Source organism: Lissotriton helveticus, chromosome 5_1, assembly GCF_964261635.1.
Source record: "Lissotriton helveticus chromosome 5_1, aLisHel1.1, whole genome shotgun sequence".
NCBI classification, from domain to species: Eukaryota; Metazoa; Chordata; class Amphibia; order Caudata; family Salamandridae; genus Lissotriton; species Lissotriton helveticus.
The window spans coordinates 1,483,423,212-1,483,434,857 of NC_136065.1; the positions used below are offsets into that span (position 1 = coordinate 1,483,423,212).

At 47.1% G+C, this 11,646-nt stretch overlaps 1 protein-coding gene across 2 annotated transcripts in view; it reads right to left on the reverse strand.

The window, feature by feature from the left end:
* C5_1H6orf132 (chromosome 5_1 C6orf132 homolog) overlaps nt 1-10,317 on the reverse strand; it is a 143,344-nt gene extending 133,027 nt beyond the window's left edge. Inside the window, exon 1 of one of the 2 annotated variants that reach the window (XM_078644483.1) lies at nt 8,871-10,317. In XM_078644483.1, the coding sequence (XP_078500609.1) occupies nt 8,871-9,006 (136 nt within the window). In that variant the 5' untranslated portion in view covers nt 9,007-10,317. The remainder of the gene's footprint in view (nt 1-8,870) is intronic. The other variant, XM_078644484.1, reaches the window with a different exon arrangement.
* Between the last annotated feature and the right edge of the window lie 1,329 nt (nt 10,318-11,646).

Sequence of the window (11,646 nt, forward strand, 5' to 3'; positions counted from 1 at the left end):
CCCAATAGTTTGCATTTCCTTGATATGGCCACCAGCGAATGGAGAATACCTCTGAAAACGTTACACGAAGGAGTGGGAGACAGGGATTCACCTGACAACTACTAGACCTGCCCCCTTAAAAAGGATTGTATTGTTCTATTTCAATGTCACATTTTTTGTATGTGCAGAGTTAGAAATAAAATACTACTTTTTCTTATAAAAGCAAGCAGTTGGCTGACCATTGATTTATTCTTAGGACTGCTTGCACCCACCCACCCACCTCGCCGGACACACACTCGACGCAGTCTTCTCTTCCAGCACAGACATCGACTTCAGCCACGCCACAGAGCTTCAATGGACGGACCACAGCTGCGTCCACTTCACCTTCAAGAGAACGACGACCCACCACCACCAGCAACAGGCCGCCCGCAGAAGCTGGAACAAGGTCACAGCAGACCAGCTCGCCACCTCCCTGAGCCAGCACCCCCCTGCCAGCTCAGCGAACCCCAGCCAGGCCGCCGACAACCTCACGAAGTGGATCAGCATCTGCGCGGACGAGCTCGCCCCGCTGAGGACCCCGCCCAGCAGACCCGGAAGCAAGAAAGCCCCGTGGTTCACCGACGAACTCAAGAGCTCCAAGAAGAACTGCCGAGCCCTCGAGAAAGTCTGGAGAAGGGAACCTACACCGGACAACAGGACCTCCTTCAAACTCGCCACCCGGAAGCACCACCAGCTGATCCGCGCCGCCAAGAAAACAGCATTCAAGGAACGGCTGGACAACAACGCACACAACTGCAAGGAACTCTTCAACATCGTGAAAGAGCTTTCCAACCCCAGCGCAGGAAACAACGACATCACCCCATCGCAAGACCTCTGCAACTCTCTCGCTTCATACTTCCACAACAAGATCGCGGACATACACAACAGCTTCAACAACCAACCTACGCACACCATGACCGAACAGCCACCCCCCACCACCGCCCTCCACGCCTGGACCCCGGTCAGCACCGAAGACACCATCTGCACGATGAACTCCATCCACTCCGGATCACCGACTGACCCCTGCCCTCACCACGTCTTCAACAAGGCCGACGCTGTCATCGCACCCCACCTGCGAGACATCATCAACACATCATTCGACACCGCCACCTTCCCTGAGAGCTGGAAACACGCCGAACTCAGCGCCCTACTCAAGAAACCAACAGCGGACCCCACCGAACTCAAGAACTACCGCCCCATCTCGCTCCTCCCGTTTCCTGCCAAAGTCATCGAGAAGACCGTCAACAAGCAGATGGCCGCCTTCCTCGAGACGAACGGATCCCTCGACCCCTCACAGTCCGGCTTCCGAGCCAATCACAGCACCGAGACCGCCCTCATCGCCGCCACCGATGACATCCGAGCCCTGATGGACAATGGGGAAACAGCGGCCCTCATCCTCCTAGACCTCTCCGCGGCTTTCGACACGGTCTGCCACCGCACCCTAGTACAGCGCCTCAGCAACATCGGAATCCAGGACAAGGCGCTGGAATGGATCATCTCCTTCCTCGACGGGAGAACACAGAGAGTCCGCCTACCACCGTACAAGTCAGAGGCCTCCGAAGTCATCTGCGGCGTCCCTCAAGGATCATCTCTGAGCCCCACCCTCTTCAACGTCTACATGAGCCCCCTCGCGGCCATCGTACGCAAACACAACCTCAGCATAATCTCCTACGCCGATGACACCCAGCTGATCCTCTCCCTGACCAACGACCCCGCCTCCGCCAGAGCCAACCTGCACGAAGGGATGAAAGAGGTAGCCGAGTGGATGACGACCAGCCGCCTGAAACTGAACTCTGACAAGACGGAGGTCCTCATCCTGGGCTCTTCCCCCTCCGCCTGGGACGACTCCTGGTGGCCTCCCGCCCTGGGCACCGCACCCAAACCGACAGACCATGCACGCAACCTGGGCTTCATCCTGGACTCCTCCCTCTCCATGACCAGGCAAGTCAACAACGTCTCCTCGGCGTGCTTCAACATCCTACGCATGCTACGGAAGATCTTCCGGTGGATCCCCACCGAGACCAGGAAGACCGTCACCCAGGCCCTCGTCACCAGCCGACTGGACTACGGCAACGCCCTCTACGCCGGTACCACCGCCAAGCTCCAGAAGAGACTCCAGCGGATCCAGAACGCCTCAGCCAGACTCATCCTCGACATCCCACGAACCAGCCACATCACCGGACATCTGAGAGACCTTCACTGGCTCCCCGTCAACAAAAGAATCACCTTCCGCCTCCTCACCCACGCACACAAAGCCCTACACGACCAAGGCCCGAGCTACCTCAACAGCCGGATCAACTTCTCCGCTCCCAAACGCCACCTCCGATCAGCCAACCACGCCCTCGCCGCCGTCCCCCGCATCCGAAGAGCGACTACAGGAGGAAGGTCCTTCTCCTACCTGGCCGCCAAGACCTGGAACTCCCTCCCGACCGACCTGCGCCTGACCCAAGACCACCTCTCCTTCAGGAAGAAGCTGAAGACCTGGCTGTTCGAGCAGTAGCGGCACCCCCCCCCCCCCCCCCACCCCCCAGCGCCTTGAGACCCTACGGGTATGTAGCGCGCTCTATAAGTGTCACTGATTGATTGATTGATTGCACTTGGAGTTACGAGTCGGGTTCACTGGTCTGTTTCCGCATCAGCTCCCCTGCCCCCCTCCCCTTGAGGGAGCCTTTTGCTCGATCATAGCTACCACTGAAAGTCCAGTGCAGAAGGCATGCTAGACCCAGTTGAGCAGTATTCATAGTTGATTGGGCCCCAAGATATCTGGAGTAAAAGGCATTGAACACCACGTTTAGACCCAGTAGCCCCTACGTGGCCTCTGAAAGGGGTCCTGACAACTGCCGGCATGCAGTGGGGTGCCTAATGTTTAGGAGACAAAAATATAGAGGTGGCACTTATCCATTTCCAACTTGCATCAGTACTGCAATGAATCCAGTTTTTTTCTTCTATGCAGGAAGGGGACATGCATAAGCAACACAGGTTTGGGAATTGATCTCAGCACAATGTCCATGGATCATTGAAGGATTTATGTAGGGATAGAGGATTCCCAGGAGTAGAGATAGGGAGGTCCTTGCTAATTTCATTAGTGACCAGTTTGAGATACAGGGTGAAAGGGAGAAGGATGTAGCGGACTCTGGGGAGGGAACCATGTTAGGAACCTAGAAGAGAATGCTGTAGACTCAGGCTCTAGGATCCTCTTAGCACATATATATTCCAGACACACGCAGAGTGTGTCCCTGGATGCATTTTCTTGAGTTTTACCAAGACACTCACCACCCTTACTTTCCAGAATATCTCAGGTGTGCACACCACCTCCTTGGAGAGCTCCACTGGCTCCCTATTACCAAACACAGTAATTTCAAACTCCTCACGCACACATACAAACCCTTACACAACACTGGTCTACCATCCCTCAAACAACCACATACACTTTCCCCAGCCTGAGACACCTATGCTCAGCCTCACTCTCACACATCCCCATATTCACAATAAAACAGGAGGTGGTTAGTTCTCATACTTTGCACCAAAAATATGGAACGGCCGACGACAACACATCAAAGCCTTCTCCTCACATCTTGAGTTCCACAAGAAGCTGAAGACCTGACTCTTCGAATTACTCGGAGAATACACTCACCTACGCAAGCACCTGAATACCCTCACAGGTCAATTGTGCGCTATACAACCAGACATAACATAACAATGGGGGACACTTGGAGCACAGGCCTATTTTCTGCCCAAGTGCGACCTTGGTGTAGGGGCCACATGTGGGATAAATCTGTGATGACAAGGTTGATACCGTTCCATCTTGGCGGGTTCTGGTCAGCGATGCCTGTATACCTTTAACCCTGCAAAGTGTCCCTGCCTGAATCAGCGGGCAATGTAAACAAGGGAGCTCGACTGCAAGAGAAGAAAACATGCCTTGTGGTCCTCAGGAAATTACAACCCAATCACAGGTAAAAACAAACACTATACATCAGCACCAGAGCGTGTGGTTGAATATGGGAATGAAGGAGATATACAAACCAGACATGGGAAGATGGCAGATCAGAAATTCTAAATATGCGGCTGAAATAGCCATAGTAGAATAGAATTGTTCAGTAGCCACAAAGCAATGATTAGCACTTTTCCAAAACTCCCCAAACTAGTACGATGCGGAATAGAGGGAAATACTAACCTGGCCATGATCAATTTAGTGAATTCACATGGGAAGGGTGCCTTAAGATCAAATGACTCTTGGTTCTACAACTAGCAAGGTAGGCTTCATCTTTAAATGCAGAACTATGTTTCGAAATGAAAACTGTGAGAACATGCCTTCGCAGTTACTTGGAACAGCCACGACACCCAATGATCTGAGCCAAGGCGATGCCATGACTGCTTTGCAAAGCTTTGAAGACACCCCTCACAAGCCAATTTTCTGACAACCGAGTTATAAGAGAGATGACGCAGAACAGAATTGCGATTGTGTCGTGTTAGCAATCCCAGGAGGGCCATAAGGACAGGGATCGATTACAGCAGATCTAGTTTCCCTAATTCTTTTCCTAGAGTTTAGTTTTAACGCGATGGTAAATGGGCAATAGTGGTCTTTATTTCTGCCCCAATTAGCTAATACATTGAATTTTGATTTTCTGGTGAGGGTAATAATTTTTAACAGGTGTGATCATTAATGGGCCTGTGAAACTGGGACAACAAGATAGCTCTGTGTGAACAAGAAAATTGATTCTAGTCCCACGATTTCACTTTGCAGATTGTCATCACCAGGTGCGTTAGCCCACCTGCCTCAATTGAAGAAAAGAAAGACTAAAAGACCCAGAATGCAATGGTTTTTAAATGACAGCTCGGGAATGGAAACATAGTACCGAAAATTAGCAACCCCACCTGTACAACTGATGTTATTTTTAATGCCCATGTTGAATACCCCAAAAAAACGCTAATATTAAAAAATGTATTTTCAAAATACAGCGCGTCTTGCAAAAAGATGAATACTAAAGCTCACAGAGCGCATAAACATAAACCCTTTGGCACCCTTTCATAGCTACTAAGAAACCCCTTGACACTCACATCTTTTTCCAGACCTACCTTTCGACCTACCTTTTTACCTAAAGGAAAATTACCAATATGGGAACTTGCAGTTTCGCTGTAACATTGTGAAACTGCAAGTTAATAATAGTCTAACACATAGAACAACGCAAGTCTACGCTGCAGCTACACTCTTTGAAAAAGATATTTATCCAATATTATCAAGTGGAAGAAACCCGCGCTCCACCACATACATCACTGTAAAAAGGGCTACACCAAAAAGTTAAGTGGGTTGGCAAATATCTCGAGTTTCCCAGATCCATATAGGTCACTAGCGGTTTTCATTACATTCTGGGATGTAGTCCCGATTTTATAATGGGAAAAACAAGACTACAAGTCCAAGACGGCAAAGCAAAATCCTGGACTGGATGAGCTCTCATGCAAGGACCTGAGACACTGGAGTGCTCCAGGATTGTATGGGTGGGGGTTAACAGGGTAAAAGCTTTAACATTCCAGCTACAGTGTCAGCACACTGTAGACACGCTGCTATAACGCCTCAGTAACCACATAACAGGAGTCCAATGTTTAATGTCAAAGACTGAAAACAATGCATAGATAATTCAGAGTGCAAAGACATTGTAACCTGCAGTGCAGAGCATCAGCACAGCAGGCCCCTGGGCGAGAAGACGATTGCAATCATCGCCTACCTGCAAAGACTTAAACCAGCTTCGAGGCGCTAACGACGAAAGGAGTGGATGTTGTCTGCAAGAAAGGAAATTGTGTTGTGCTCTCTCCTTCCACAACTAAAGTACTGTTCATTTCCTTTATTCTAGTAACTAAACCATCAAGTCTATAGTGTTTTCTTTATATTCTGGTACATGGCGCCCGATTTGCTTTAATTAAGTCTGTAAAAAACACAGTTGATGGACAGAATGTAGAACAATGTCATACATTCACCCCAGTACAAGGATCTGGGCCTAAATCCATCGTTTTTTTGCACTCCACACCACCCTGAGTCTGTAGCATCTTTTCACAATACCAAGGTCAATGCTTAATTTGAACAGATCAAGCAAACTAGCACTTATTTTTGGTGGCGGCACTTCTTTTTACGCCAATCCAACACACCATAGGATTTAAATGAGAAATTTATTCATACCTATGTGTGATGTAATTTGGGAACTTTTTTCATGTATTTGATTGTAAAGGCGTTTCTGATTTTAACGCGATGTTCTTAAAAAGTCACAGCACCTTTACCCTGTCCCTCACACCTTTTGCACACCCTTTCCCCTCTTCACAGAGAGCACTTTGAATGTAATGATTCTACAATTACATTGAAATAATCTGTATGCACATGATAGAAACTGTTGCAAAATAATGAAATAATAACCTTGCATAAATAAATGCCACTTGAGGTTTTGAATACTGCAATATTTCTTTAAAAATTATTTTTCATTTGGTCTAAAGTTTGTGGTGAATGTCTGTACAAACAAATATTTAAGTGATTCTTGGTACTAGAGAAACCATAACTCGGACCCAATCTTTTTTGTACTTCTTTTTTCTCATCAAAGTTTGTCCCAGAGGAAGAGAGAGAAAAAACACAAAAAGGGAAAATTTGGAAGAGAAAGAGGGAAAAGCAATGACAAAGACAGCAAGGATGAAAAAGGACATACAGAAATGAGATCAAGGGGCTGATGGTGGATTAAAGAGTCATGAGGTGGATTCCTAAATACGCAACCTTGGTATTCGACGACCCGTCATTCGATTGCACGGGCTATGGGCTTCTGAGCAAAACTTTGCGCCCCAGCACTAATTATTTTACAAATTATTCACTGATCAATATCTACTAATACTGGCATCAGTGACATCAATGTGTCCCCTTTAAGGTGTCAGCAGTTAACGAAGCTCTAATGCTTGCTCGAGAACCATTGCCTTTCTCTTTATGAATGCAGGACTACAAGTAGCAGAACGCAAATTAAAAATACCGGAATTTACTAGATACTCAGACGAGGTATGCTATGCTTTGGTACCCCTATTCACCAGGGAAAGTTTAATTCTGCTTTCTAAACCCTCACCCAGTCACTTCATCAAAGTACTTCATTCAGAGGGTACTCATTTACGAATAATATTTAAAGCTCTAGCCACTTTTTTAATTAAAGTCTGCAAATGCTATCTTCAACCTGATTTTTAGGGGTAAATTTAGATCCCACGGTAGTCATGAAGAACACTTAAACACAAATTATCAGATTAAGAACAGTTTTTCTTGCACAAAAAAAAACAAAAAACACGTGCGCCAGCCTATTTGATTCAGCCCTACACTTACGGTCTTAAAGTTACCAGATGACTCCATGTCTTCGGAGATACAATGCCCCAGTCTTAGACTTCCCTTTCACAAATTATTATTGTTTTCAGGTGTGTTGGTTCAATTAAATTGAACCTGAACTACGATGCCCAGAATTCATTAGGACGTTAAACAGAACCTTAGAGTGAGGCATGGAGATATTTGCTCAATATATACTTTTCAGTCCTTTACTAAGCGTCCTTGCTCTCTAAGCATTGTCAAGCTGATACACCCCTGCTGTTTCCCAGGTCCATGTATGATGTGCTGCTCCAGTCCAGGTTTATTCTGTGAATTCTGGGGCTTGCAGTCTTGTTTATTCAATTATAAAACAGGACTAAAAGTCCTAGAATTCCAAGGAAAAGGTCTGGACTGGGGCAACACGTCACACGTGGGCATAGGAAACTTGGCAGCTATGCTGAATATGGTAGCTATGATGCCATGGTAACAATCAGTTACAAAAATGCTCTGTTTTGACCTATATACTATTGCAATTTATGCTTGTTTTGAAGCACTCCTAATTTTTGACAAAACAAGGAACGTAATCTCAGGCAAATAAAGGGATTTTTCACAGGATCACACAATGACACGATGAAAAGATACCTTAATATAATCAAGATGGAAATATTACAACCCTGGGCTTTTTATTTGCAATCACTGTTTCTAGATGTGTTCGTTGTATTGCATCAACTACGCTAAACCAGAGCTACAACTCATAGAAGGCATTTTGTTGTAATACAAAAATACATGAACGGAGGACTGTGCCCCTGCTGATGACGTTATTTGGCACTTCCATGACGATAGACCAAGTGTCAATCCTACCCTACCTATTTGTGTGGGGCAGTCAAGGTCTCCTTATTCCTGAGATAACAATCTGACCACTCCGCCACATCCTCGGCAGTCCAGGGTACCTGTTGCCGGCCTCAGTTGGCCCGCTGTAAAATGGTGCGTGGGGTCAACACGCAGTGCTGTGATGTGTTGTTATTAATAATTGTCACTTGTGTGCCACTAAATATGTCATTAGTACGGTATCGATGGACAGATGACAAGTTTAACTAGGGGCGGCCTCCTGATGGCCACACTAGGCCCGGAGAGCATGAAAGGCGGAGCCATATCGGGAACCCCCGTTGTTGACAGTACAGTTTAGGTAACGATACTTTTTAGAATGTCGACTTCCCAGAACTCCGATCTATCTAGGAGGTACTAACCAAATCTAGAGGTTTGCTTGGCATTCTTGGACCGGTTCTGTTTAACAGCTGGATCACAAGTACCAGAAACAAGCTCGCCTGGATTAACTAGCTGCTTGCGCACAGACCTAGAAACATTGAGAGCTCGGAGACGACCGAGGCCAACAAACACAATTAGGCAAAAGACAATCATTAAAGACCAAAACCCACTGAATGACACCACTGAGAATTCCACAAGGGTTGAAAATCAAACATTAACATGTTATTTAAAAAAAAGTAAGAATGGAGGGATTTATGATAAATGCTATACTGACCGTGGGTGTTCTTGTCTCCTTTGCTGGAAGTCTGTGGTAGGATCCAGGGTGGATTTGGGGCAAAGAGGTTGTCGTTGGCCTGCTTCTTTCCAAAGAGCCTGGTCAGGGTGCCTGATTTGGAGTGTGTCTTCTTCATGGCGTCGGGTGCTGGGCCGGACCTGGGGTGCTCCGGGCCTGCTGCTCTAGCAGGGCATGCTGCGGTATGGGGCACACGGCGGCGGTGGCTGTATACTGACGGGCGCAGGTGGAACGCGTTGGGCTGGCCCACACAGGGGGGAGGAGAGCAGGGAACACCCAGCCCTCTTCCTGCAAGAGTGAAACTCGCACAGGTAGGACGGACGCGCCTCTCTCTCTCTCCCAGGGATCTACCCTGCCCTTCCCGAGGACGAAACTGCCCTCCTCCCGGTGGGAGCTGTCAAGAGAAGCTGCTGTCCTGTCTGCTGCCAGAGAGTGGACTTTGGAAGGGTGACGCAGCAGGGAACACCTCCGTGAAAATATTTCACAGGGTCCGACGCATTGCCCTGCAAATTCTGGCCGCAAAGCGCGACCAAACTGTCCGTAGGGAGAGGGCACCGACAAGGGAGCTGCTGTGCTGTGTTGTTCCACAGATCCCAGAGGGTAAATGTACTAAAAGCGATGTCAAAATGGCGTGTGGACTGGCGTTCTGTTATACAAATCCTGGCCCTGCATTGGCCACACCGTCGCTACTGCAGGTTGGAAATAGGGCTGTTGTCGGTGTGCCTGCCCTCTCACAGAGCGCCTGGCCTTTCAGAGTGTAGAAATGCCATGGCAACAGTAAGGGTGAAAGTAACAAAGGTGCTGCTCCGCTTTTCACCACGAAAGCCCATGTAACATGAGTTAAGGTAAGCCGATGCTTTAAAAATCCTGCTCGGCACAATGAGCAAAAAAACACACAACTGGAAGCAGGAGGAGGATATGTGGCTTACTCCTGCGGCGATGTGTGGTCACTCAAGTGCACCTTTATGGCCAGCCTGTGATGTGCTGCTGTGGGTTAGCACGTGTGCCTCGTGCTGGTTCACTAGTGCTGCAGCCGTGTGTCAGCACAACAGTGCAGGGCTGGGCGGAGCAGAGCAAACAAGCGCCATTACTCATCACATCTAAAAACACACAGCTACTGGCTTCCGGGCAGTTTGTAGCAGAGTTTAGACACACAGGTAGCTGTTGACTCTAAGACCAGTCCTTCCGAGGCGGAAGGCGCGCAGCAGGCAGTGATGTCTGCTGTCCCTGAGACCAGCGATCCGGCGTCAGCGATGAAACACCCAAGCAGCAGACAGGTGAGGCGCTGACTCCTGTCGGTTCACTTGCTCGCCTTACCTTTCCCTAACCACACCCTCTCTGTAACTACAGCAACTGCCCGGGCCACATTCTTCGCTGCTATCGCTGCCTTCCACAACGAGGCATTGTTAACAAACGCAGGAGGACACTTCATTAAGAACTAGCACAGATTGTGGGACAGGGACAAGGCTTTCAGCAGCCCAAGCGCCTCTTTGAAAAGTCCCACGGCTCCCTTCTTCAGCCGCTCATATTACTCTTTAAAAAACAAGTGCATAGTTCCAAAATGCCTAAGTGCGTTATACTATAAGGAGAAAGATAACTAGTGAGGTGAGGCATCTGCAGCAGGAATCAACCTCGAGGGCATAAGTTCATGTTCTCCCATGTCAGCTGTGAGCATTTCAGCAAGTCTGTTCAGTTCATTTATTTTGTTGTCTGGTTCTTTCAGTTTTTCTGTGCAAAAAATGAGCATGAAAAAAGGCTTGGCATAACATCAGCAAAAACAAGCATTTGCAATGCATAAGGTCTCGCATTAGGAAAGTTTGAGCTATTGGTATTTTAAATGACACATTTTTTATATATGTGTTGGTTTTGAAAATAGCAAAAATAATAGCTTTGTCATTTACAATGCCAATAGTTATAACTTGTGACACCTATAGCATTTGTAATGCAATATGTGTTGTATTCACGTGACTTAGATGTATTGATATTACAAATAACAATGGCTTTGAATTTTTTTAATAATTAATACTTAAATAAAAGTTATTGTAATTTATAATGGCAATAGCTTAAACTTTTGTAAATAACTTTTGTGAAGAATATGTTCAGTGTATTTTATTGTGACGAAAATCCAAGAACAGAAGTGAAATACTAACCTCTTTTTGTGACATTTGTAATAAAGCTTGAAACATTGAGAGATCATATTTGACCCAGTTGTCGGTAAATGGTTGCAAAGATTGATGCTGTGGTGGGGCTGAGAGATGTTGTGGTGGCGACTAGTGATGCTGTGGCATTCAATGATCCTGTGGTAGCGCATAGTGATGTTGTTGTGCCCCTTAGTGATGCTGTGGTGATGCGATAGATAGAGTGAGTGGGATAGATAGATAGAGTGAGGGCGATAGATAGATAGAGGGAGGGCGATAGATAGAGGGCGATAGAGAGATTGAGTGAGCGAGATAGATAGATAGATAGATAGGAGTGAGGGCGATAGATAGCTAGACAGATAGATAGAGTGCTGGCGATAGATAGATAGAGTGAGGGCGATAGATAGATAGCGTGAGGGCGATAAATAGATAGAGTGAGGGCGATAGATAGATTGATAGATAGATAGAGTGAGGGCGATTAGATAGATAGAGTGAGGGCGATAGATAAATTGATAAATAGAGTGAGGGCGATAGATAGATTGATAGATAGAGTGAGGGCGATAGATAGAGTGAGGGCGATAGATAGAGTGAGGGCGATAGATAGAGTGAGGGCGATAGAG